The sequence below is a fragment of the Apis laboriosa genome, unplaced genomic scaffold (assembly GCF_014066325.1).
Source record: "Apis laboriosa isolate Shangri-la unplaced genomic scaffold, ASM1406632v1 scaffold104_cov149, whole genome shotgun sequence".
Taxonomy (NCBI): Eukaryota; Metazoa; Arthropoda; class Insecta; order Hymenoptera; family Apidae; genus Apis; species Apis laboriosa.
In genome coordinates, this window is record NW_025220694.1 from 2,872,831 (window position 1) to 2,900,034 (window position 27,204).

At 22.2% G+C, this 27,204-nt stretch overlaps 3 protein-coding genes across 11 annotated transcripts; 1 reads left to right on the forward strand and 2 right to left on the reverse strand.

The window, feature by feature from the left end:
• Nucleotides 1–674: 674 nt before the first annotated feature.
• Nucleotides 675–4,897, forward strand: LOC122720681 (DNA replication licensing factor Mcm3). The gene is made up of 11 exons (XM_043947557.1): nt 675–1,115; nt 1,215–1,327; nt 1,448–1,650; nt 1,734–1,864; nt 1,963–2,201; nt 2,310–2,552; nt 2,994–3,357; nt 3,430–3,734; nt 3,839–3,989; nt 4,117–4,547; nt 4,625–4,897. The coding sequence occupies exons 1-11, from the start codon at nt 1,044–1,046 to the stop codon at nt 4,821–4,823; spliced, it is 2,451 nt and encodes an 816-aa protein (XP_043803492.1). The 5' UTR covers nt 675–1,043; the 3' UTR covers nt 4,824–4,897.
• A 2,572-nt stretch (nt 4,898–7,469) lies between these two features.
• On the reverse strand, nt 7,470–16,434 carry LOC122715827 (sodium leak channel non-selective protein). 4 transcript variants are annotated; one of them, XM_043938453.1, is made up of 29 exons: nt 16,250–16,434; nt 15,760–15,893; nt 15,470–15,655; nt 15,186–15,409; nt 14,841–15,118; nt 14,474–14,721; nt 13,574–13,963; nt 13,209–13,400; nt 13,010–13,147; nt 12,721–12,927; nt 12,438–12,634; nt 12,242–12,364; nt 11,974–12,147; nt 11,720–11,899; nt 11,353–11,605; nt 11,115–11,282; nt 10,723–10,931; nt 10,523–10,643; nt 10,325–10,458; nt 10,077–10,242; nt 9,633–9,827; nt 9,255–9,472; nt 8,915–9,138; nt 8,700–8,836; nt 8,481–8,617; nt 8,251–8,407; nt 8,060–8,176; nt 7,786–7,960; nt 7,470–7,708 (listed from the first exon to the last, which is right to left on the reverse strand). In XM_043938453.1, the coding sequence occupies exons 2-29, from the start codon at nt 15,862–15,864 to the stop codon at nt 7,530–7,532; spliced, it is 5,232 nt and encodes a 1,743-aa protein (XP_043794388.1). In that variant the 5' UTR covers nt 15,865–15,893; nt 16,250–16,434; the 3' UTR covers nt 7,470–7,529. The 4 variants fall into 4 exon arrangements, 2 of the variants coding, with proteins under 2 accessions (XP_043794388.1, XP_043794306.1); XM_043938371.1 differs by having other exon boundaries at nt 15,186–15,415; XR_006346924.1 differs by lacking the exon at nt 7,470–7,708 and having other exon boundaries at nt 7,822–7,960; nt 8,060–8,162; nt 15,186–15,415.
• A 522-nt stretch (nt 16,435–16,956) lies between these two features.
• LOC122715980 (multidrug resistance-associated protein 5-like) lies at nt 16,957–27,178 on the reverse strand. 6 transcript variants are annotated; one of them, XM_043938754.1, is made up of 25 exons: nt 27,113–27,178; nt 26,170–26,276; nt 25,953–26,102; nt 25,683–25,841; nt 25,400–25,547; nt 25,069–25,302; nt 24,822–24,995; nt 24,542–24,689; nt 24,299–24,447; nt 23,929–24,039; nt 23,351–23,461; nt 22,618–22,760; nt 22,086–22,544; nt 21,869–21,995; nt 21,640–21,785; nt 21,440–21,564; nt 21,146–21,333; nt 20,789–21,065; nt 20,419–20,572; nt 20,197–20,325; nt 18,144–18,420; nt 17,892–18,057; nt 17,640–17,823; nt 17,368–17,560; nt 16,957–17,292 (listed from the first exon to the last, which is right to left on the reverse strand). In XM_043938754.1, exons 2-25 carry the CDS (start codon nt 26,238–26,240, stop codon nt 17,029–17,031), a joined length of 4,287 nt encoding a protein of 1,428 aa, XP_043794689.1. In that variant the 5' UTR covers nt 26,241–26,276; nt 27,113–27,178; the 3' UTR covers nt 16,957–17,028. The 6 variants fall into 6 exon arrangements, with proteins under 6 accessions (XP_043794689.1, XP_043794777.1, XP_043794605.1 ...); XM_043938842.1 differs by lacking the exon at nt 27,113–27,178 and having other exon boundaries at nt 21,146–21,330; nt 26,170–26,388; XM_043938670.1 differs by lacking the exon at nt 27,113–27,178 and having other exon boundaries at nt 26,170–26,387.
• Nucleotides 27,179–27,204: the final 26 nt, after the last annotated feature.

Sequence of the window (27,204 nt, forward strand, 5' to 3'; positions counted from 1 at the left end):
TATTTAGAAAATATTATGTGAATAATTATATTTCTGCACAAAGATTAAAAAGAAAAAATACAAAGATTTCAATATTTTAATGGTTCTTTATTTTATTTATTAATATATAATGAAGTATTTTCTATTTAAATAGTTTCAATATATTAAGAATTAAAATAAATTTTTTACTTTCAATATTATTTAATATTCTTAATGTATTGAAAAAAAATTGCTAATGTATTAATTTTTTGGACTATTTCATTGATAACCTAGTCATTTTTTTGATACATATTAAAAAAATAATTTTAGATTTTTCTCAAATTTTAATATTTTCTTTATAATTTGTTAAATATCTACAATTAAAAGTATTTTTTCATGTTGTTTATTTCACGTATAAAATTATTATCTTATTAAATTTCATTGAAATCAATAAAGATCATATTTAATTCTACATTAATTACTAATTACATTATTAAATACTATTATATTCCTTATAAATCTTGATGATTAATAATTATTTATATATAAATATTTCCAATACAAAATTAAATAATTCATAATTTGAAAAATAAGTTTCAATTAACATTATTATATATCAATTTTTATGTTTAATATCTAAAACCGACTATTTGAAGATATTCTATAATATATTCTATTATATGATACATAATGATAGTTTTTCTGCAATATATTATGCAACAGTTTAGGTTAAAATGTATCTTTTCCAAAAAGTGTATTTATTCTCTCGTGCAAAATTCGATTACTTTTTTTTCTTTTTTTATTAAACTTTTTATTAAACTATGAACTTTTTAATGAAATAATTGAATAATTTTAAATATAATTACAATTTTAGAATTTATACTGACATTTGCCAGAAAGTATACAAATTTGTATCAAAATATGAAAACATCGATTTTTTAAAATATATCGATTTAAAAATGACATAGTTCTTGCATTCCCGCGTAAACTGTTATGAAAACGCGTTATTTGCCAGATAGTATATATCTTAAATTTTGTATTTGTTAAATATTTTTAGATATTAAAATAATAAAATTAATATAACAATGGATATTATTGATCGAGATCAAAGATTGGAAGAAATACAAAGAGAATATGTAGATTTTTTAGATGACATGGTATGTAAATTTATATTAGTAATATTAGTAATAACATAATTATTACATGTGCATGTAATAATATAAAATTATTTTTTTTACATTTTTATCATTGCTTAGGAGGACCAAGGCATATATACTACACTTGTCAAAAATATGATTGAAGAAGGCAATCGCAGATTATATGTAAATGTTAACGATTTACGAAAAAAAAATCCTGCTCGTGCAGCAAAGTATTTTACATTTAATTTATTCATTTTTAGTTTTTATTTTTTTTTAGATATATCTTAATTATATTATCTTTATAATAAGGATATATATATTTTCATAAAACATTTCAATTTATTTTATAGTCTATTAAATAATTCTTTCGAAGAACATCAAGCTTTTCAAAATGCATTGAAACAATTTGTCACAAACATTGATGCAAATTATGTGAAAGAAGATCTTTTTATAGCATTTGAAGGAAGCTTTGGAAACAAACATGTTACACCAAGAACTCTTACATCAAATTTTTTAGGTAACTTAGTATGTGTAGAAGGTATAGTCACAAAATGTAAGTTAAAATTCTTTATATGAATTTTATGTATGAATTTTATTATTTTGATTTTGAAATTAGATTTTTTTAAATTTTATAAGGTTCCTTGGTACGCCCAAAGGTTGTAAGAAGTGTCCATTATTGTAGTGTCACAAAAACAGTAATGGAAAGAACTTATTCTGATTTTACATCTTTTGAAGCATTTCCACAATCTGCTGTGTACCCAACTACAGTAATTTCTGATTTATATATTTTTTATATATAATTTATGTATAATTTAAAAGTAAAAAAAATATATTTCGCATATATTTCTACATTTTTTAAATATAGGATGAAGATGGTAATCCATTAGAAACAGAATTTGGTCTTTCTACATATAAAGATCATCAAACATTGACTATTCAAGAAATGCCAGAGAAAGCACCAACTGGTCAATTACCAAGAAGCATAGATGTAATATGCGATAATGATTTAGTAGATCTCTGTAAACCTGGAGATAGAGTTCAGATTGTTGGAAGTTTCAGATGTTTACCTGGTAAACAAGGAGGATATACAACAGGAACTTTTAAGTATATTGATTATATTGATATTATATAATATAATAAATGCATTTGATATATTATAATAAATTTTTAAAATAATATTGAAATATATAAATATAAAACTATTTTTTGTAGAACGATTTTAATTGCTAACAATATTATGCAATTAAGCAAAGAAGCTAATCTATCTATTTCACATGATGATGTTGCCATGTGTAAAAAACTTGCAAGAAATAATCCATGTAAAAATATTTTTGAGTTACTTAGTACATCACTAGCACCTTCTATTCATGGACATGATTATGTAAAAAAAGCAATTTTATGTTTATTACTTGGTGGTGTTGAGAAATTATTACCTAATGGTACAAGATTAAGAGGGTAAAATATTTTAAATTATATATAATATAGAATATTAATATATTCACGAGATATTTTTGAAAGATTTATTATAAAGATCAAAACGAAACGTTGATAATAAAAATCTTATTTATTAAATTATTAGTAATTTGAATTCACATTAAATGAAGCAAAGCGAAAAATAATGAAATAATAATAAATAAGAATAGAACTATTTTATTCTATCTCCATTTCGATTCGCGATTCGTTTTAACGTAAATTTTAAATAATTATTATTTAATAAATTTAATATATATATTTAATAAGTAAATCTCAATTGATATTATATTAACTTTTGTATTTGTTTTAACATTTATCTCCCTTTTCCTCCAAAATCTTACAAATATATTAACATTCTCTATAATAAATTTTATTTAAAGAAATTGAAATGTAATTAATCTGAATTACTAATTAAATTTGTAGAGACATTAACGTTCTGCTTATTGGTGACCCATCTGTTGCAAAATCACAACTTTTGCGTTATGTTTTATGTACTGCTCCAAGAGCAATACCAACTACTGGTAGAGGATCATCTGGTGTGGGTTTAACAGCTGCTGTTACTATAGATAATGAGACAGGAGAGCGTCGACTTGAAGCTGGAGCTATGGTATTAGCAGATCGCGGAATTATTTGTATAGATGAGTTTGATAAAATGTCAGATATTGACAGAACAGCTATTCATGAAGTAATGGAACAAGGAAAAGTAACAATTGCTAAAGCAGGAATACACGCTAGCTTAAATGCACGATGTTCAGTATTGGCAGCTGCAAATCCAGTTTATGGAAGAGTAAATGTTATATTAATTAAAAAGTTAAATGTACAATAACATATTTTTGTTTATATTAATATTTTCTTTTAGTATGATCAGTATAAAACACCGATGGAAAATATTGGTCTTCAAGATTCATTACTTTCTCGTTTTGACTTATTATTTGTCATGTTAGATATTGTAGATTCTGAACAAGATCAAATGATCAGTGAACATGTTGTTAGAATGCATAGATATAGAAATTCAAAAGAACAGGATGGAGAAGCATTATCTCTAAGTAGTAAAATAGATATATTAACTACAAAAAATCCAGATCAAATTCTTTTTGAAGAAACAGAGACTCAAATTTATCAGAAATATGATCCCTTATTGCATGGATTATTGCAATCTAGGAGGTATATTTAATATACATAATATAATTAATATATATAATGATTTCTATTTGTAAATTTAAATTTATAACAATATAATTCTTTGTATAATAATAATGTATTTCTAGTGATCAAATTTTAACCATAAACTTTATGAGAAAATATATTCATATAGCTCGTTGTATGAAACCAAAGCTCACAGAAGAAGCTAGTGAAGTCATTGCTGCTGAATATTCAAAATTACGATCAGAAGAATCAATAGATTCTGATACAGCAAGAGTAAATAATTTTTCTTATTATTCTTATTATTTTTCTTATCTTACGTTTTTTTTATTTATTATATTATTATTTAATAGAAATTTTCATTTATTCATTATTTCATTAATTTTTTATTATTTATTATTAGACTCAACCTGTAACAGCTCGTACTTTAGAAACACTGATTCGATTATCTACTGCACATGCAAAAGCTCGTTTATCAAAAAATGTTACTGCAGAAGATGCACATGCAGCGATAGAATTGGTAGAATTTGCCTATTTTAAACGAGTATTAGAAAAAGAAAAGAAGAAACGAAGACGAAATGACAGTGAAGAAAGTATGGATGGAGAAAATCAAAATGAAAAAAAGAAAAAACGTGTAAAAAAAGCGAAAGAAACTTTACAAGATCAAGATCCATATAATTTTGAAAGCGATGATGATAGTTATATTGATGAAGCTGCAAAAAAAGTTACTAGATCACAAATGAAAACAACTGATTCAAGTTCAAATCAATCATCAGCACCTGATTTTGATTGTACTATATTACCAGAAACTTTTATTGTCATTAATGAAGAAAGGTATGTTTAAATTATTTTTAATCTTTTATTATTTTCAAAAAATATCTCAATATTATATATATATTCTGTAATTTTAGATTAAAAGTTTTTAGAACACTTCTTTATAAATTATTTCAACAACAAAGAGCACAATCACTTCCATTATCTAGAGTACGCGAATATATAAATAATCAACAAAGTCAAGAATTTACATCTAATGAAATTACTGCTGCAATTAATAAAATGTCTGATGCAAATCAAATTATGGTTGCAGATGATAATATTTTTCTTATGTAAGATATATTTTATATTTTTTACAAAATTGTAAAAATAATTCATTATAAAAATGTTTTAATAAATATCTATATTTCAATTAAATTATACTTTTAAAATTTTTATTTATATCATAAGTATATATTATGAATATTTCATTCAGAAAAATTTCATTCATTTATAAAAATAATATTTGATGTTTATTTTCACCCAAAATAAAACAGCTATATTGTGTACATTACTATTTTACTACATTATACTACATTATATATATATACTACACATATATATATATATATATATATATATATATATATGTATATATTTACAATTAAAAATAGTGATCAATATTCATTACAATGTTTTGTAAATTGTTTTTTGTAAATATGTTTTATATTTTTAAATTTTTTTTTACATATTTTTTACACATAATTTATTCTATCTGCATTTTAAAAAAAGTTTTTAATGATATTAAAAAATTTGTAATATCATTATTTTTACATAATTATTCTTATAGCTGTTTTCACAATTTTTATAATTTTGAATATATTATCTTAGTATTATTAATTATTAAATAAATTAATTATCAGAAAATAATCTTATTATTTGATATTTAATTTCGTACGATTATAATATTTTATTATAAAATTATTATATTCATTTCATTTTAGAATTTGTATAATTAAATGATTTACCATTAAATGTACCAAATTGTTGTATTTTATTATATAAAAATTATATATTTGTAATTTATGGTACAATGGGGGTACAATGGGTACAAAAAAATATGTTTGAATGAAATCATAATTACGAAGAACGAAATCATTTTATTTACGAAAATATCATTTTCGAGAAAACATAATTAAAAATCAATCAAATATTATTTACATATGCATTTGAATTGATTGGTATTTAGACTTCACTATAGATCGTCATTATAAATATTTTTATATAAAATAAAATATCTGGGTATGTTTATTAATCTATTAACATGTTTTTAAGATGTACAAAAAACATTAAATATAATAGATAAAAATAATAATTTCAATTAAAATAATTGCTTTAGTTGAATTTAATTTGTTATTTATTAATTGATGATTTTATAATTTGAAGAACTTCATATATATGAACATTTTAAATATATTAATTAAAGATTGTAGCTAGATTAAACAAATAAGAAATTAAATTCAATTAATATTAATAGAGCAACTATACTTATATATACTTATTATGAATATATACTTATATATATTCATAATTTAATACTAATATTTATTTCATTATTACCATTTTATTATATTTAGTATTTTCCATATCTTGAAAATATTAAATATTGATAATATTTTAATATAAAAATCCTTAATATCAATTATTAATCAAATGTATATATTATATAGATATATATTGTACTTGATTAATTTTTAAATACAATTTTTGTTCAAGAATAATATCTTCAATTTTTTATTCTTAATTTTTATATTTGAACTATAAAATTAGTTATCTTCTTGGTTTCATTTATATCGTAGATTATGGAGTACTTTTTATGAATATATTCTATTTTCTATGAATTGTAATAAGAAATCACTAATATTAATCAATTTATAATCAACTATTCTCTATATAATATAAATCTTCATATGATATAATAATATTAAAAATAAATTTCGTGTTTAATTATCTTTTATTTATATATATTATATATTCATATTCACTTTTTTTTCGTTTTTAATAACATTAATTTCATTAATTATAATTAAAATGATTTCATGGTTTAATATTTAATATTTTTTTATTATATAAAATCTACTATATTTAATTCTGTATAAATTTCATATTTTAATATCAATAACTAATATAAATATATATATATAAGAAAATTATATAAAATTATATAATTATATATATAAAATATATAATATATAAAATATATATAATTATATATATAAAAAATACATTATAATCTACTTAATCATTATAAAACAAAATCATAATCACAATATTATAATTTAAAAATCATTTTATGAAATTTTATATTTGTAATAACAAATTGAAATGTAGGGAGGAAAAAATTAAACTTAAATTAAAAAAAAAATGTCAAATAATATATTACAAAATTAAGAACAAAAATTACTAAATATAATTTTCTCTACAATATGAATATAAATATAATTCTCATATAATAATAATAATAATATTATTAATATAACTATATATATATAATTATATATATTATTACATAACTATATATAATATTATTTATAATATTAATATATAATAATATTAATATTAATATTAATAATAATAATAATAATATTTGTTTTATCATTTCAATAAAGTATTGCAAAATTTCAGTATCTAAAAATAATGATTAAAATAAATATATAAATCATCTTTTTAAATATATTTTTTTTTATAAACAATAATATAGAAAATAAGATTAAAAAAATAACTCTATTTTAAAACTTTTAATTAAATTAGATAAATTGTATCTTTTCTTTTCTCCATTGTAAATATTAATGGTTTACTTTTAACATTATATATTAGTACTTTGAATATATATTTTTTTCCTTATTTACCAAATTTTTGCATTTATACACAAAAAAAAGAATGAAACAGAAATAACGTAAAGTACAAATTTTATGTGATCATTAAAAATATTAAAACATATGCTTTATTTATTACGTTATTTTATATTTTTAATTTATACTCATGAAAAATACAAATGAATATTTAAACTTCATCTTCACTGGATTCACTGCTATATGCTAACTGTTCCTTCCACCATTCTCGAACTTCTAATATAATATTGGAAGATTTTGATATGATTGCTTTTGCATTGATTGTTTCCCGCTGTTGTCTGCTTTGCTCAGTGTTCTCTGTGAGATGTGGCAAATTATTTTTCGGCATCGCTTTAAATAAAAAGCTTATGTTGGACAAAAGCAAAATAAAAAGATATAAATATATAATAATGCAAAAATATATTTACGTGGAGGTCTATTATTTTTTTTCTTTGGTACCGCATTTTTATCTTTTTCACATCTAATTGAAGCAGGATCTGATAATGTTGGAGTTAAATACTTTCTTCCTGATCCACTACCTATGCTATCAGATCTTGGAAGAACGACTGGTTTTTTTGTTTTATGTCTAGTTCCATCAGTATCCTATTTAATAATAAATATTAGTAAAAATAATAGATAAAAAATACAAAAATTGTATTGTATATTTTTTAATATCATATAACAAATAATATAAAAATTTACTTTTGTTTCAATTTCTTCTTCTTTGACAGTTTCTTTTCCTTTCTCTTCTACATGTTCTTGCTGCTGAACCTGTTCGGTATTAGCGCGGAGACCTGCTACAAGACTATTTTGTTGTTTCTACAATGTGTCAATTAAATAATTCATTTTATTTAGTATTTTATTTTCTTCAAACTATTTTTCTCTAAACTTACCCCACTTGCACGAATTTTTTTTAGACAACCTTCTAGCCAATTTCTGATTGTTTGTTTAGCAACTTCTTCTTCAATAATATATTCAAATTCTTCCCTCGCCAATAATTCTTCAAGCTGAAGAGCTTTTCGAATATCAACTGAACGATAGGATAACATACTGAAGAAAAATATTTTTTATTAATAGAAATAGTTAAAAAAAATAATATATATTTATTTATCAAAAAATTTACTTGATAACATCATGAAAAGTAACATCTTCCCCATTATTCAACTTTTCTAGTTCATAACACATATGTTTAAAAAGAAGACGATCCTTCTGTGGATCAGTCTCTAATCTACCTTTTAATAATCGTAAAATAAACTTCACCTAAAACAAACTAATATATCATTATTTCTAGCCAATTTATAATAGTTTATTAAACATATAACAATTTCTCTTATAAACGTACCCGTTTCACAGGTATAAAACCCTTTTGATGATTGTCAACAACATTCCAAGTATTTTGAAAGTTTCTAATATCAGCATAAGATAATAAAGCATCTTCTTCATTTGAATAAAATAAAGAAAAGTTTTCCATAATAATAGCTATTATGGAAAATTAGTTCTTAGATTTTATTCTAAAATAATCAATATATACATTTGAAACAATCAATTAATACTTACCAACTAGAAGATTTAAAACGATATAAGTAATAATGACATAGAAAGTACAAAAATATATTAAAGAAGCATGAAAGTTGCCGCAATCAGTTTCCCAATAATTAGCAGCAGGAGTACAATACGGTGGTTGTATCATACAATCATGCATTATTTTATTCCAGTCTTCACCTGTGACAATACGGAAGAGCATTGCAACGCCAGTTACAGGTGACTCAAAATTGGCACGCCTAAATAATAATTGTCTCTTTTAACATTATATTAAGACAAAAATATTTGCATTATTTAATTGTTTTGATATTAAAATAATTTTTTGGTTTTGTTATTTAAAAATGCATAACATTACCTTCCTATACCTTCACCATACTTTACAGTTCCAAAGATAATCGTACCAGCTAGTGCATAAAAGAAAACAAGAAGGAACATGCCAAATATAATGAAAAAACTTTTACAAACAGATACTCCAACTGTTAACATCAACATTTTGAGAGTTGTATGTTTGCCAGTGATTGTAAAGAATCTAAGAATCACAACCATAAAACCGATCACGTACGACAAATCGTTCTGCAAGAAAGATATTCATTAAAAATTATTATATTATATATTATTATATTATATATTATATATTATATATTTATAAATTATAACAACAATAACAACAATTCTCTCTCTCTCTCTCTCTCTCTTTCTCTCTCTGAGCCATTATTGAATAATATTGACCTACCTTCATTGTACAATGAATGATGATCCAAATAACACCGACAACTGTCACGAGCAAATCATATCTGTTTCTTCTGGACTGCCAATAGCCACGTGGTGTAAAAGCAATATTTTTCATAATTACTTCCACGAGGAAGATGAGTGTCAGAATCGTGGACACCGTAGCGAGTGCTTCCGTGTGTTCTTCCTCGATTCTCCACTTAAGGGACAAAAGATAAAAAAATATTTGTTAACGAAAAAAAATATGTCGATTTACTTTTACCACGGTCTAATGGTAGCCGGCAAGGAACAAATGATTCAAAGTAACAGTCAATTCTATCTTTTTACAAAAAGTATTATATTTTTTGTATATAAAGAATTTTAATTAATTACAAAGTGATGTTATGGTGTTGTAATGTTTTGTGTGATGTCATTATTATACAAAGAGGATAAAAATTATCCAACTCACAGAGACACATAGAAGAGAACTGTTTATAAGCACCATAACTGCAATGAATCTCTTAAAATAGATATTCTGAGTGATATCATAGATAAATGCTCTAAATTTCTTTCCATCTGGTCTAGGTGGTAAATGTAATGGTTGTGCAATTTTTAATCGCTTTTTTAAATCACACCTATTTAAATCATAATATATATTTGTTTAAAATTTTTATATATTGTTTAAAATTTCATTAAATGAATTAATTAAAGATTTACCATCGTCTTTGATCAACTGTAAGTAAGGCAGTTCCTTTATTTTCAGAATAATTAGCAATGACAACACCCACAAACAGAGTTAAACCAATCATACAACCCAGGAAAATATAAATGTGAATATAAATAGCATGAACCTAAAAAAAAAATCATTGAATAATATTATTTTAAAAATGTTTTAAGATAATATTAATTACTTACTGGACCAAGAGCTTTAATAAGAACATCTCTAACATCAAGCCATCCTTTAAAAGAAAGTACTTCAAAAAGTGCCATTAATGCATCACCAATATTGTCAAAATTAAATCTTTTAGGATTGGCCCTAAAAAAGTTTTAATGTTTTCTTAGAAGCATTTTTATATTATTATTTATATCTTATATTTTCTTTTCAATAAACCTACCAAACGCGTGGTACTAATATAGATGGATAACTCTCGTTTTCGCCTGGTTGCAATTTCATTTTTGTTACAAATACTCTTCTCATAAATACTCCAACACAATCTTCTCGTTTCAAAATAGTAGGATCATTACAACGTGCTAATCTACCCCCATAAAGCTGTACACCATAACTCGCAAATATAAACATCAGTAAAATCAATAGAGTAGACACCTAAAAAATTTTTCATTCATTTTTTATCTAAATTAGATCACTTCTCTGCAATATTTTGAAATAAATCTGTTTATATAAATAAAATAAAAGAGTGGATTTTTGTTACTGAAGAATTAATTAAATTAAATTTGATTATATTAAAAAAGCACCTCAACATTTGAATTTTTAATTAAAATTACTTACTAACAAAATCTCTTTGAATCCTCTACATAATTCGTAAACAACTTTTCTCATGTGTGGTACAAGAGTGAAGATTCTTAATGGTCTAACACAACGTAAAATCATCAAAAGTTGTGCACCTGAATTTGGTGGTACGCTTTTCGGCATCCAACAAAGAAACACAAGGCTAACCTAAACATCGATTGAATTAGCATTAAATTTACTAAATATTATATAGCAGAAATGACTTTTTTCAACATACAACATAAATAAAAACATCCAAAACAGAAGCGACATCTTTAATATAGGCTTTTGGTGTGAAAAATAGTCCATCTGCTAAAATCTTTAGAGCTAACTCAATACTCATAAAGATCACAAAACCATATTCTGCAATTTGTAATGCTGGAATTTCCATTACTCGATAGCGTGGTGTTTCAAACATCATAGAAATACAAGACATAGTGGTAGCAAAAATCATTACCCAATCAAGATATGTGACCAAACCAAGAAAATTGCTATAAAATATATATAGCTATTATTAATTTCTCTTTTTTCTCTTTTTTTAAAATTTTAAATAATAATCTAAAATATAAATCAAAGCAATCATTATTTATATTAAAAGCACTTACTGTAAACTTTTATATTGAACTTTTCTTTCTTTTCCAGTTAAAGGATCTTTCACATTTGTATCATATCTTGCATAAACAAATGACTGACAAATTTTACGGAATTTACTCTCACGCGGTACTGCGAACAGTGGTGTATCAAAAAAGGGATGATTCTCACGTAAATCTTCTTCGCGTTGATTTCTATATAAGTACAATAAGCAGCAGAATAGAAAAAGTATAAATAATAAAATCAATGAAAAAAAACGATATGTTACCTTCGCATTTCGGCTTGTTGTCGTTTAGCTTGTAATAGTTTAATATCCAAATCATGCGGTCTACTGCGAGAAGAGCTAACTCTATTTATTCCACCAATATCACCATTTTCCATCAAATGTTCATATGTTTGTTTTAGCTTGATCGATCCACTACGAACACTTCTTCTAATTGACCTTATTATATGAATAGATTGATTGATATAAAAAAATATATTTTTTTAATTTTCCTTACTTCAAGTATTACTATTATGTAAATTTAAGATTTTACTTTTTTTGATCAAAACGAAGTTGTTTAGCGCTACTGACAGTGCCTTGTGGTTTTAGAAGACCTTTTCCTGGTACTGGTATCATAGCAGAATCACCTAATAATAATCTTTGATTGTTGGAATCGCTAAAAATTTATATATGCATATATATTGTAATCTTATGAATTATTATAAATATTATGTTTTATAAATATTCACTTTATAATATAAATAACAGCTGCTTTTTTAAGACTGGTAACAACATTTCTTACTTTAGGTGGATTATTTAAAATTTTTACTGGACGTTGTTTTCTATATATCATTTTTGAATCAAAAGTTTCATTTATTTTTTTTACTCCTTCATTTTCTTCATTTTCCATTTCAAATACAAATTGTCTCATGAAACTTTCACGAACCTAAATTATATATACAAAAAAATATCTATATTTTAGTCTTTATAATACACACACATATATATATATGGATAATGGATAATACTTACTTTTGGAAGATTAAAATCTGATGGTACTTTATGTAAACATGTCATTTGAGGACTGTCAGGAAATTTCTCAAATATTCGTAATCTGAATGGTAAAGTTTCTTTTATTTCCGCACTTTGTTCACGGAATTTTAATTGTTTCAGTTTCTTAATGTCTTCATCCAATTCAAGATTATCCAAAATTACAGCGACAAATAAACTTAACACAATCTTAAAAAATCATTAAAATTATCTTTTAATTATCTTTTTAATTATAACAAATTATAAAATAAATATCTAAATATATTTTTACCAATGTAACAAAAAGATGGTATAAAATAAAATACATAGCAACAAGAGGAGCCATTGTTTCATGTGTTCTTAACATTGTTTCATCCATAACATCTACCCAAGCTTCTTGTGTTAAGATTTGAAACATGGACATAAATGCCTAAAAAAGTTCTTTATCAATATAATTTAATTATTTGTAAATCTGTTTATATTTCCTTTACCTCTGGAAATGTTTCAAATTTTGTGAAATTCCGAAGAAAACAAAACAATTGCATAGAAATACTTGATGATATGACTAATAGACACATAGTAAAAATAATGAGGCTCCCTAATTTTTTCCCAGGACCAAATATTTTGTATACAAAATCTTCAAGCATTGGTGATGCCTTGATAAGTCTAACTACTCTAAGAACCTAATTGTAAAACAATATTAATTTATTAAATATTAATTTATCATTATACTTCAAATTAATTTTCTCTATTATTATATATTTCTAATTGATTTTTTTTATCAATTGTATATTTTCAATTAATTTTATTTATAATTAAATTTATTTTAAAACTGAATAAGAATGAATATAAAAACCTGAAAATATGTGAATCCAGAAAGATAGAAAAACGGAATAATATGTATGGTTGTACCAATTGCTAATAACAATTCAAATTTATGAATCGAATGCTTATAATAACTGCGAAATCCGAGACACCAGATTTTAAACAATGTTTCCAGATCTAAAAATATTGTAAATGCAATCTCAGCATAATAATAATTATCATAATATGTATGCCTTGGCTTCTCATCATGTTTGAAGCTCATAGTCGCAGTGGTAATACCATTTGCCAAAATTATAAACATTACCACCATACGAAAATGAGGAGACCTGAGAATAGCGTGACATATAGGAGAAGCTAAACCTCCGTGTTTATTTTCATCTAAGGTTACTAATTTCCAACCATTGTCATCGCCAGTTAATATCTAAAAAAGAATATATATACAAGATATAAAATATCTTTGAAAAGTTAATTTTAAAAATCGATACAAATATAAAAGTTGTCTATAAAAATTCAATTAAAATTATTTATTAACTTATAAATAATTGAAATTTATATTAGATAAAAAGAAAATAAAATAAGACCATTTTGTCTATATCATCTTCGCAGTACATTTTCGGTTTGTTTTATCTAATACGAATTTAAATTATATTTATATTATTATAACTTAATAAGTAGATCTCAACCGACATTTTTGTATATTAATTTTTATTTGTTTATGTTTGTTTTTGCCTTTAAAATATTGTTTTGTCTTTTTAAAAATATTTCATGAATATATTAACAAACTGTATATGATAAAGATTATGATAAAGATTATATATAAAAATAAAAATTATATATATATATATATATATATATATATATATGTATATTTTTATATACATTCAATTATTTTATTAACAAATTAATTATTATATATAAAATTATTACTAACTTGTGATGCTGTGTTATTGCTGATATGTCCTCTAACACCCCACATTTGTTGAAACTGAACTCGAATTTCATTAAAAGTTTCTGTGATTACTGCTATGAAAACATTCTTTACGAGCCATGCTAAGAAAAATATCATTGTACTAAAATAAAGAACTGCACGCCAAGCAGGTAAACTATCTATTGCACGATACATAATAAAAACCCATCCTTCTTGTGATGCAGCTTGATAGACTGTAAAAATACTCGTAGCTGAAAAATAAAATTATTTATCTAAAATATTTTAATAAAAATTATTTGAAAAGTAAATTGTTTGTAAAGAATATAGTATATATAGTAAATATTTTATATTATATAAAATTTATTACTACCAAATTCATCAAATCCATTGAAACCCATAATATATTTTGATAACTGAAGTTTCATACAAGTCATTCCCTCTGGACATTGGTATCCTGATTCAGGATCAGTAGAACAAAAAGTATCAGGAATGGCTAAACTATTTATAGTTATATTTGTTGGATCTGTAGTAGTATTAAGAACACAATGATTTTTTAATTCACCAAAAAACTGAACGCCTAAAAGACCATAAAGAGACATGAAGAAAAGAAAGAAAAGAGTTACATTATATATCTGTTGACTTGAACGCCTGAAATTATGAATAATATAAATATATCAAATTTAAAATAAATTTTTTATATTTTTAAAATATTTACTTGAAAATTTGATTAATTCTAGCTTTTGGCATAGAAAACTTTAGAAAAACTCGTAAAAAACGTATCATAATTAATGGACGTGGCGCGCGTAATATTGAGACATAACTAAGTTCTAAAGCGAAACCTAGCATCTCAAACATTTGTAATATTATAGATAACCAAAGAAAGATGACCATGCTTCCATCAAATTGGCACCAATGATCTTTTAAATAAGATTTATCCCTCTGTAACTAAAAGATTGTCAGTTTATGTAAATTGTTATGTAATAATATTATATGAATTACCTTCAATATACCCCTTATATGCATTTTGGCAATCATTTCAGCAGTAAACAAAAATGTAATAATTAAGTCACAAATAAAGGTAAAATACTGAAGTGGTGGAACTTTTTCAAAAGTTTTTGGAGTATTCAAGCAAACAGAAGCTAAAGATACCAGAGCACAAGACCTCATCAGCCTTCTCACCCATAACTATAATAATTAAGTAATTACTTAGCAATTAATAAATATGCTACTTATATAATAAGAGATAAATTTTTCATATAAATAAAAGTGAATATATTTTTACAAATTACCTTATTTACCCATTCTATATCAGCGCTCTCATTGAGGGACTCCTCTGGGCCATAATCAGCCAAGACAGGTTCCCCTTTGAGGCTCTGCTTACGCCCCAACATCATAATAGGAATTATGTTCGCAATGGTGAAGCCTAATATAAAATTGTTATAAATATTTTAATATATGAAATCAATATACATTGATGAAAAGAAATTTGAATATTGGATATATAATAATATAATTCTTTAATTTATTTTATAAATAATAATTATTTGAATATTGTTTTTTATAATAATAATTTTCAATTGTAAAATAATAACAAAATAACTATTATATTATTGAAAATTAAAATACAATATATATTAAATACGAATAATATAATAATGAAAATTACAAAATTATTATAATCTGATTAAAAATATGTATAAGGATTTATAATATAATTAATAATTTTTAATTATTATAATTATTATATTTAATAAAAATAATATAAATAATTATTATTACCTTTTTTTAATAATTTGAGCGATAATGAAAATTGCCTTTATGGCAATTAATATACATTACATTTCAACATAAAACAATATAAAACAAGTTTCATATTGAAATTATATAATAAACATCTTAGTAATAACAAATTGGCGGCATTTTGGTAAATATTTTTTGGTTCTGGTATATAGTTCTGAGTTCCAAGTTTTCTAGTAATAGTAAAAATTCGAAATGAGCATGAGCAGTGTTGTTACTTTACACACAAATCAATATATCAAATGAATGAAAGCGCGTGAATCGATGATAACTAATTTCACAAAATTTTTATTTCGAGACATAATATTGAAATAATGTATATTATTTCAATATTAGAACTACTAATTAGTAAATATCTATTATACATACTAATAAATGATTCTAATTAATGAAATAATGAAATAATAAAAAAAAATTCATAAAAATAAGTAGATATATATTATTTCTAATATTAATATTAATATCTAATTTCTAATATTTTTATTTCAAAAAACAATATTAATTTTGCTAAAAATGTAAATAATCGTAAAATAAAAAATATGAAATCTATCACTTTAATGGGTTTGGTTGTTTTAATGTTAAAATATTTGAATAAAAATAGCCATTACATATTAATAAATATAATATTTATATTTCAAAAAAATTCTATTTAATATATTGAATTAGTATAACATATAATATATATATAAAATATTTTTATTTTCTTAATTTGTTAATGTTTTTACTTATTAAATATAATACTATTGTTAATGATATATTGATTATATTTCTTTTATGTTCTTTTCTGCTGAAGTCATCATTTTTGAGAATTCAGAGTTTGAATTGGATAAAAGTACAGATGGTGCATCAAATTCAATTATTTGTCCATTCTTCATAACAATAATGCGATCACATGAAATAACAGTCTTCAAACGATGAGCTATGGTTAATATTGTAGTATTTGAAAATTCATTTTGAATTGTATTTTGTACAGCAATTTCAGTTTCTGGATCAACAGCAGCTGTTGCTTCATCTAATATTAATATCTAATCGAATAATAGATTATTAAATTAAATAAGTTTATTATTAATTAATACAAAGAATTATTATTAATATCATACTTTGGCACTACGCAAAAGTGCTCTTGATAGACAAAATAATTGTCGCTCGCCTACACTTAAATTTTTTCCTTCAACTTCAATAGGTGCATCCAGTTGACCAGGCATAACTTGTACTTTTTCTTTCAATTGAGTTTTTTCTAAAACACTCCAGATTTCAGAATCACTAAATTGTTTAAAAGGATCTAAATTTGATCTATAATATAATTATAAATATTAAAAATAAATAAATTTTTAATATATTTGTTTTTTAATTTATATATTTATATATATACCGTATAGTTCCATTAAATAAGACAGGATCCTGAGGAATTATAGATAATTTAGTTCTTAATAACTTTAATTTTATTTTTGCTATATCTATACCATCAATTTTAATTTTTCCAGCAGAAATTTCAATTAATCGAAATAAAGCAATGATTAAAGAACTTTTTCCTGCTCCTGTTCGTCCTACAATACCTAAAATTCATTATATCATTAAAAAAAAATCATATAATTTTGTGTAAATTTTATCAACTTATTACTACCTATATGTTCACCAGGTTTAATAATAAATGAAATATTATTTAATGCAGGTGGTAAACCTTTTCTGTATTTTAATTCGACTTTACAAAATTCTAATTCTCCATCAATAGGCCATTGATCTGGAAGATCTATGAGATGTTGCTCAGAAATTTCTTCTTTTTGTAAAGTCTATAATATGTTATATACATATATACATATATATGATTTAATTATCAGTTATAACAAATATACATGTATGTAATCATTTTATTTACCTTCAAGTAATAGCTTATTCTTTCAACACTTATAAAACGAGTTTCTATTTCCGCCATTAATCTTACAGTGTATTGAAAAATGCCAGTCATTTGCATAGCATATGCCATTGCTAAACCAGCAAGGGCTGGAGATATTTGGTTTTTAAGTGCAATTACAAGAAAAGTAGTAATAGAAGAAGAAGCAATTGCCAAAATATCAAGTCTTACAGCAGACCATCTCATAATAGATTGACATAAATAAAGGCACAAATTGTTTAAGTCAAATAATTCCTCGAATCTAAAATATAATAATTAATTTATTATAATAATAATAATTATAATTATATTAATTATAATAATAATATTATACAAGATATCTTCAATAATTCTATTACAAAATAATATCTTAGTTAAATACTTAAAAAATTATTTAATTCAAAAAAATACATATTATGGTATAATTCAAAAAAATACATAAATAATTTTTCAACATTATATTTTTTGATACTTTAAAATCATCAAAAATTTTTTTCATAAAAATAAATCTGATTCACCTTAAGCTACAATAAAATAATTTTGAAATTAATAAAGGAAAATTTATTGTAATAAATGTTCAAAATTATTTTCATTCATTTTTCATTGAATATTTATTATTATAATTTATAATTTAATTGTAAATTATCTTTTTGTAATATTTCATCCTATTATTAGCATCCAGCAAACATGATTTTTTAAAAATCTCCAAAAATATAAGACAAAATTTTCAAATAAAATTTGATTTAAATCAATACAAATTGCAAATTATTTCCAGAAAATGTTTTTTTCTATAAATTATTTTCTATAAATTTTTTCTATAAAGTTATTTTGATTTTTTTTAAATATATAATGTATTTTTTATTTTATAGTATTATAGTGTTGACTAATATCAAATTCAACAATGTATAATATTATAATTTTTTGATTTTGAGCTTCATAAATTTGAAATTCATTGATTTCTAGGATATTAGCATGATTCTTATGAAATTTGATTTAATAGGGTGTTATATCACATGTTTACAATAATGTTTGTATTTTCAATAAATTGCAATAATAAAAATTACTAAAGTATTTTTTATTTAATAGAAGATGAGAATCGTTTTATCTTTTTTATGTGAAATTATACACTAAATTTTTTGTTTATGTATTTATATTTATAATAAATCTTTAAATGTGTCTATTTTTCGATAGTTTTCTTTTGAATAAATTTTAATGTGTAGCAACAAATAAACTTTGTAAATATACTTTTCTACATACATATAATAATTTAATGTAATAATAATTTAACATGATTGAAGATCTTGTATACAGTTTGTGGGTTTCTCATAAATAAATAATAAATAAATAACTATAAACATTTTCATAAGAAAAATTTAATGGAGATAAGTTTGGTGACCAGCAACATGATCTATTTAATGATAACATGATATATGTATCAATTTATCAATCAAATAATTTGATAATTTTTATTATTGCAATTTGTTAATGGCACAAATATTATCTAAAAATATCTGATCTAACATTTTATTAAATCAACTTTCATATTTTAATGTTCCTATGTATCAATAAATTTAAGATTTATAAACTTAAAATTAGTATTATAGATACTATTATAGATAAGTTTTGATATCAGCAACAATATTTTGAAATCAAAAATACATCATATTATTTAAAAAAAATTAAGATGATTTTCATATTTTATAGAAATAAATTTTTTTTTTTTAAATTTTAAGTCTTGCAATTTGTAACCAATTCAAAAAAGAATTTTTTTTGAAACATCTTTTTTTTTATATTGAAAAAATTTTACTAAACATAAAAAAATATTAATGATTGTACTATAAAAAATATTAATGATTTTAAAATCTCAAAAAATATCTTCAAAAAAAAAAAATGATTCTCATCATAATATGTTTTTTCAAAAAATGTATTCCTTGACTATTTTCACATATTATAAACAATAATAAAATATTGTTTTGTAATATTGTTATTGAAATACTTTATAATAATGTACAGTAATATATCATTTTAAGAAATATACTTGTTTACAAATGCTTTTTCCTTTTGGAATGCGTGAATAGTATTTAGACCATGAATGGTAGTGGTAATGAAACTTAAAACAGGAGATCGTGAAATATTTTCCATTCGCTTAAAATCTCTCATTGCTACTCTGAAAAAATTTTTCTGTTGCTACATTTGATATAATGAAAAATATTATTGAAGAATATTGTAAATTTTATTTTAAAATATCAAAATGTCTCACCTAAAGATTCTGCTAATATAAAAAAAAATAGCAGCAAGAATAATTAATGGTAAACAATACCAGGGTAATATTGCACATATAAACACAATTGCAAAACTGCAAGTAATTATATTTTGTATCATGTTTTCTACAGAAATTGGTATATAATTGTCCACTACAATAAAAAAGTAATTAAGAAATATAATTATTTTGATATTTAATGTTAGATTTGCATTATTGTTCACAAATAATTTGCAAATAATTTACAAACAATTTTTTAAAAATTGTTCATTTCTCGCAAAAATATATAAACAATCAGCATGACAACAATAGTTTGTGATGCATAACAGTTCGTGAACAGCATTACAGTTCAAAAAACAATATATCCTACCTTCATCAATATCTCGACTAAAAATATTTTGTATTCTTCCAATAGGAGTTGTTTCAAAAAATGTTACTGTTGTTTTAATTATTTTCTTAAAAACTTTGTTATGTAATGTCGTCGAAGCATTTATTGTAGCATACATAATAACCAAACCACGCAATAAACTTGTTAATAAAATTATTCCAATGCAACCAATATAAATATTTTGATAATATGAATAATTAGGATTATCATTTAAATTATTTGATGATATAGTTTTATTATTATTGGAATCAATAATATTCTTAAATGAGAAAGATTAATGAAAAAAAAAAAAAAAGAAAAAATATAAAATATACAATTAAAATAAGAGAAAATATTTACCCCATTACCAGCTTTAATCCATGTAGCTAACCACCAAGAACTAAATGCTAAACTTCCAATGTTTAAAAAGAGTGTCAAAAATACCAAAATCGCTATAAGATAACCACCCGCAGATTTTATGTATATATGATAAATATATGATTTTACAGTACCCATTCCCATCTTTTCTTGAGTAGTAAGGATTGCTTCTAATATAAATAATAATATAAATAATATAAATAATAAACTCAAATGTAACAAATTGATTGATAATTGATAATTTAAATTGATAATTTAAATTTTTTCAATACACACCTTTTTCATGTATTTTTGTTGATGCTTCAATATATTCATCATTATCTTCTGTATTACAAGTTATTATTTGTCTCTTTGAATCATTATTAGAATCTTTATTTGTTTGAATCGGTATCACAATTTCACTAAATAAATTGAATATAATTATTAATATTATAATTATTCAAAAGCTTTTTAAAAATTATTTGTAAGATAAATACTATTTTGAATCGATATCCGTTTTTAATAATGCACTATCTACCATTGTAGCATATTCTTTATTTAATTGCATCAATTCATCATGTGTACCTTGTTCTACAATTCTTCCTTTATGCATTACAAGTATTTGATCACAGTGTTTTAAAAACTATAATTAGTAAAATATAATGTTAAGCATAATTATATATACGAATTATTTGAATTTAAGAATATAATTTATTGAAAATATACTTGAATTTGATGTGTTACAAATAATACGCATTTATTTTTGAGCGCTCCGAGAATTAAATTTTTAAAAATATAAGAACCCACATGTGTATCTACTGCACTTAATGGATCATCCAAAAAATATATATCTCTTAAAAAAAAAACAAATGATCTTTTTAAAAAATATAATTGTATATTTTAGAAATTAAGAGTTTTAACAGTAAAAAAAAAAAAAACATACCGATTAGCATAAAGTGCTCTAGCAAGAGCAATTCTTTGCTTTTGTCCTCCTGAAAGATTTATACCTCTTTCTCCTATCTCAGTTTCGTCTCCACCCGGTAACATATTCAAATCTTCTTTTAAACTGCATACTGTTAATGTTTGATAATATCGTTTAGCATCAAATTGATTTCCAAACAATATATTTTCTTTGAAAGTTGCATTAACAATCCACGCCTGTTGACTAACATAAGCGCAAGAACCTTCTCTCAAAATACAACCGTTTATCATTTTTAATTGTCCTAAAGCAGCAAGCAAAAGACTAGATTTTCCACTTCCTACATGTCCACAAATTCCTATTAATCCACCTTTTGCTACTCCGAACTTAATAGTTGAAAGTACTTCAACATATTCAGTTTCTTGGGACAATTCATTAAGTTTTTCCAATTCAACTTTGCTTTTTAAATATGATACAATTTTTCTGAAAAAAAATACAAAAATTTAAAAAAATAAAAAAATAGAAGTAAAAAATTTATTAATTTCAAAGAACTTACTTTTTTTTTCTAATATTTTTTAATTTTTTAGCGCACAAAGTAGAATTTTCGTAAACGAATGTACCGTTAGCAATGGCTACAGCTTGTGATTTTACAATTGGTTTTGATATATGGCATGTGTACTCTTCTAAAAGTAATATATTCTGCACAAATATCACTAATTATTGAAAATGATCATCGAAATTTTAATATTTATTCACGATTAACTTGAAAATAGAATGATTATAAGCAAAGCCAAATCAACTTTAATAACAATATTCATTATTTATTAATAATTCATTATTTATTAATAATTCATTATTAATTAATAAATATTAAATTTATAATACTATATAAAACTATATAATATTATATAAAAATATCATATAAAAAGTTTTTAAAAGTGAAAATTATGATTTAAAACATGCAATGCATAACATAAAAGTGCAGTGAATTATTACAGAATATTCAAATGCATTATCTATAAAATGATCAATTAAGCATTAAATAAACTATACTACAAAGCAGTATATATATATGTATATATATTTTTATAATATATATTAATATATATAATATAATATATAATATAATAATATATAATAATATATATTATAACATATATACTATTATACAATGAAAGCGAATTAAACTTTCTCTGTAATGTAAATGTTATTTGCAAAATAACCAATTATAATCTTTATATTAATATAATTAGTAATTATTATTAACAGATAAATGCAAAAGTAAACACCTGCAATCTGTTGAATGTTATATTTGATTCGGCAATATTAACTAATGCCACTTGTAGAAATAAAAATGAAGAACGAAATTGAGAATTGAGCAATGTTACAAAAGGAAATACCTGGAAAAAGTAATATATTATAATTTAATATGTGAATTTATTATATAGTACCGCAAACTTATTATGTTATGTTAAATTATTCCCAACATTTGCATTTTAATCATACATAGCTTTGTTTATCTTTCTAATATATATATATATATAACAAGGAGGAGTAAAAGAAAAAGCAATTATTTGTATTTATTTATATATGTGCCACACTTTCCCCTTTATGTTAGCAAACTTTTGACTATTTACTATTGACATATAAACATAATATTATTAATAAAAAAATTCTCGCATATATTATATCAATTATATCAATTTTTTATTTAATTACTTTAATAAATATATAAGATATTCTTTTTGATATAAAGTACATGAGAATTTGTTTGTTAATAATAAATGAAAAATACTCATCCATTAAACATTTAAAATGTGAGAGATTTTATAATTAAATTATAATTTAAATGTAAATTTTGGGAGACCTTAATTCTTCTAAGAGCAATATGAGCGTCGATAAAATGTCGTGTAGAATCCTTAAGGGAAGAGAGTGCCATTCTCAACATATTTCCGAAAAATGTTGTAATTGGAAAAGCCTGCAATATTCATCTTATTAAATGCAACATTTGTTTCATAACTAATACATAAATATGCTAAACATAAATATGCAGAATTTTATACTATTTTTTACTATTTAATTAATAATGTTTTTGAATTGTAGCGATTTATATATTTGGAATTACTTATTCTAATATTCCTCCAAAGAAATCTAAATAAATATAAATCTACATAATATGAATATTCATTTTCAATTTGCAAAATAATGTATACAGATACAAATAATATAATGTATACCTGAGAAGCAATTAAATTACTGCCTGAAGATAAATGTGCTAGAAATGTAACAATTGCAGATATTGCAGGTATAGCTGGTGTTAAAGAAATAGCAAGACTTTGGAAATATACAGTTTTATGCAACCAATATTCCTCTTTCTTTCGTATATCTGTAAAATTAATTAATATACAAAAAGATAATGAAAATTACAATTATAATGCTATCATAATAATTTATTTTATTTAGCAAAATAGTAATTATACCAAGGAGTTTATGACTAAAATATTTCTCCCATGAATACATTTTAATTAATTTTATACATTCTAAGATTTCATTCATTAATTTTACACGTGTATCTGTAATAATAACTGTCTTCGAACGAAAATATCCAACTGCACGGGATAGAAGATACTGTTAAGAAAATTAATATTACATGGAATATTATATGGTGAAATTTTAAGTATAAAAATATAGAATTATGAAAATATTGAAATTTTAAATATAAAAAATTGTATAAAGAAATATTTCTCAATAATTTCTCACCTGGCAAGGATAAAATACAAGAAAAGTAAATATTCCATAAAGAGCTATTGGACTAAATACCCAAAGTATATAAATTATACCACAAATAATAATTATTGGACCACTAAATATCATAGGTCCATAAATGACAACATCAAAAAGTCTTTGACTATCATTTGTAAATAAATTAATCATCTAAAAAATTATAAAACACTGATAGATGTGAAATTAAATCTAATGTGATAATATTACTTATTTGAAATCTTACTTCTCCTGTACTTTTATTTCCAAGATTATTCAGTCTAATAATTTTTTTATATAAAAGAGTTGTACAAGCACTCTTTAATCTTAGTGCTGTTCTAATATTAGTATTCCAAGTCCAGTTAAAAAATATTAATCGCAAAAAATCACAACATGTTAATAACAGTGCCCATTTTATACCTATCCATATATTTTCTTCTGGTGATTGAATATATTCTAGTACTTTTTTCATTAATATCATCTATAATAGAAACATAAAATTTTATATAGCAATACATATAAAATTAAATTTATAAAACTAAAGAAATGATAATGATTTTATAAACTATAAAACATACAGAACTAATAAATCCACAAATTGTAGAACAACTTAATAAAAATCCAGCTATACATATTCTTGTTCTCACAAATTTCCAAGCTACATTTGGAAATGATGCTAAATATGAACCATGTTTATTTAATTCTTCTTGCCAAAGTATTTCTAATCTAAATATAAAATATATTTTAAATATCATAAAAAAAAGTTATATATTATTATTATTATTATATTGTTATTATATCAATATTATATAATATTATATTATTATTATATTGTAATTATATTCAAATTGATGCAGTTACCTATGAGTATTATATTTAGAACTTTCATAAGTAGAAATATATGGAATATTCGTAAAGTCAATACCATTTTTGTATGCTTTCCATATATATGGTGTTAACCATGTATAAAAAATATATGAAAACAAACCAGCATTATCTGCTGGCATACATTCCTTGTTTCTAAAATATATACAGTAAAATATTATTTAAAAATTTTTTAAAAAACAATTTTTTTTTATTATTATTTAAAAACAATTTTTTTTACTTTAAAATTAAATATATATTACACACTTATTTTTGCGACGTATTGGTATAAGATTTCTTAAAGCTGGATTGTATCGTTTTATATTTGTTCCTTTAATATATTCTATTGGTATTTTTGGCGAATGTGAATATGTATTAGGAAGCAAAAAATGTTGTCTTTCATTGGTATCATTGTATCTAAAAATGTATGAAACAATATTAATTTTCTATTTCAATAAAAATAAAAAAAATTATATATTTATACCTTTCACTATTAATATATTGAGTCTCATTGTCTTCACTTTGATTATTAAGAATATCTGTTTTATTTTCCATTGTGTTATATGTTATTTCCTACTTCACATTTTATTGCTTTAAAAGTTTTAAATTAATCAATTAAATATATGTAAATAAATAAAATAAACTTAAATCATATAACAAAAATGATAAAATATTCAAAAAACAAAAAATAATTAATTAATAAATACAAAATAAAAATTTTGTAATTTTATATTATATATTATTAAATAATATTTTATAAAATTATCAAGAACTAATTCAATAGTATGTTATTATTATTTAAATAATAATTAAATAATTATATAAAATAAAATCTTAAATAATTATTCTACTAATTCTAATAATTTTATTATTAATTTAAAGTAAAATTAGTAATTTTGTTATTTAGATAAAAATAAAAATGAATAAATTTAATAAATGTTAACTTTACACGTATACAATTCTAATAGATAAAATACTTATAAATGAATATTACTGATGTTATAAAGTTGATAAAAAAATTTAATCTTTTCTTATCAATAAGTAAAGCTGAACAAATATTTGATTTTAAATTTGAGCGTGAAATTCTGCCCTCTGTAGTTTAACGAGTTTTGTATAAGTTACTTGACATAATTCTTAATTAACCTGACTTTAAAAGTTTTATTGAATGAATACAAAATATGATAATATTTTTATTTCGCAATATTACAAATTTTATTTTATAAAATAATTAGAAATGCAGAAACACGGACGATATTTATATAAATACAAATCAAATATAGATATTAAAATAACAATTATAAAATGTTATTTTTTTATATTACAATACTTTTATTAGTAACATTAAAAATATTGAATTTATATTTAAATAAATGAACTATAAAATTTATTTTACGTATCGAAACATGTAAATGATTTTTTATACTTACATTGAAAAATTAATATTAAATTTCTCGAATTATATCTTATCTTTATAAAATCTGCTGTTATCTTTATAAAATCACGCATTCAAACTATCATT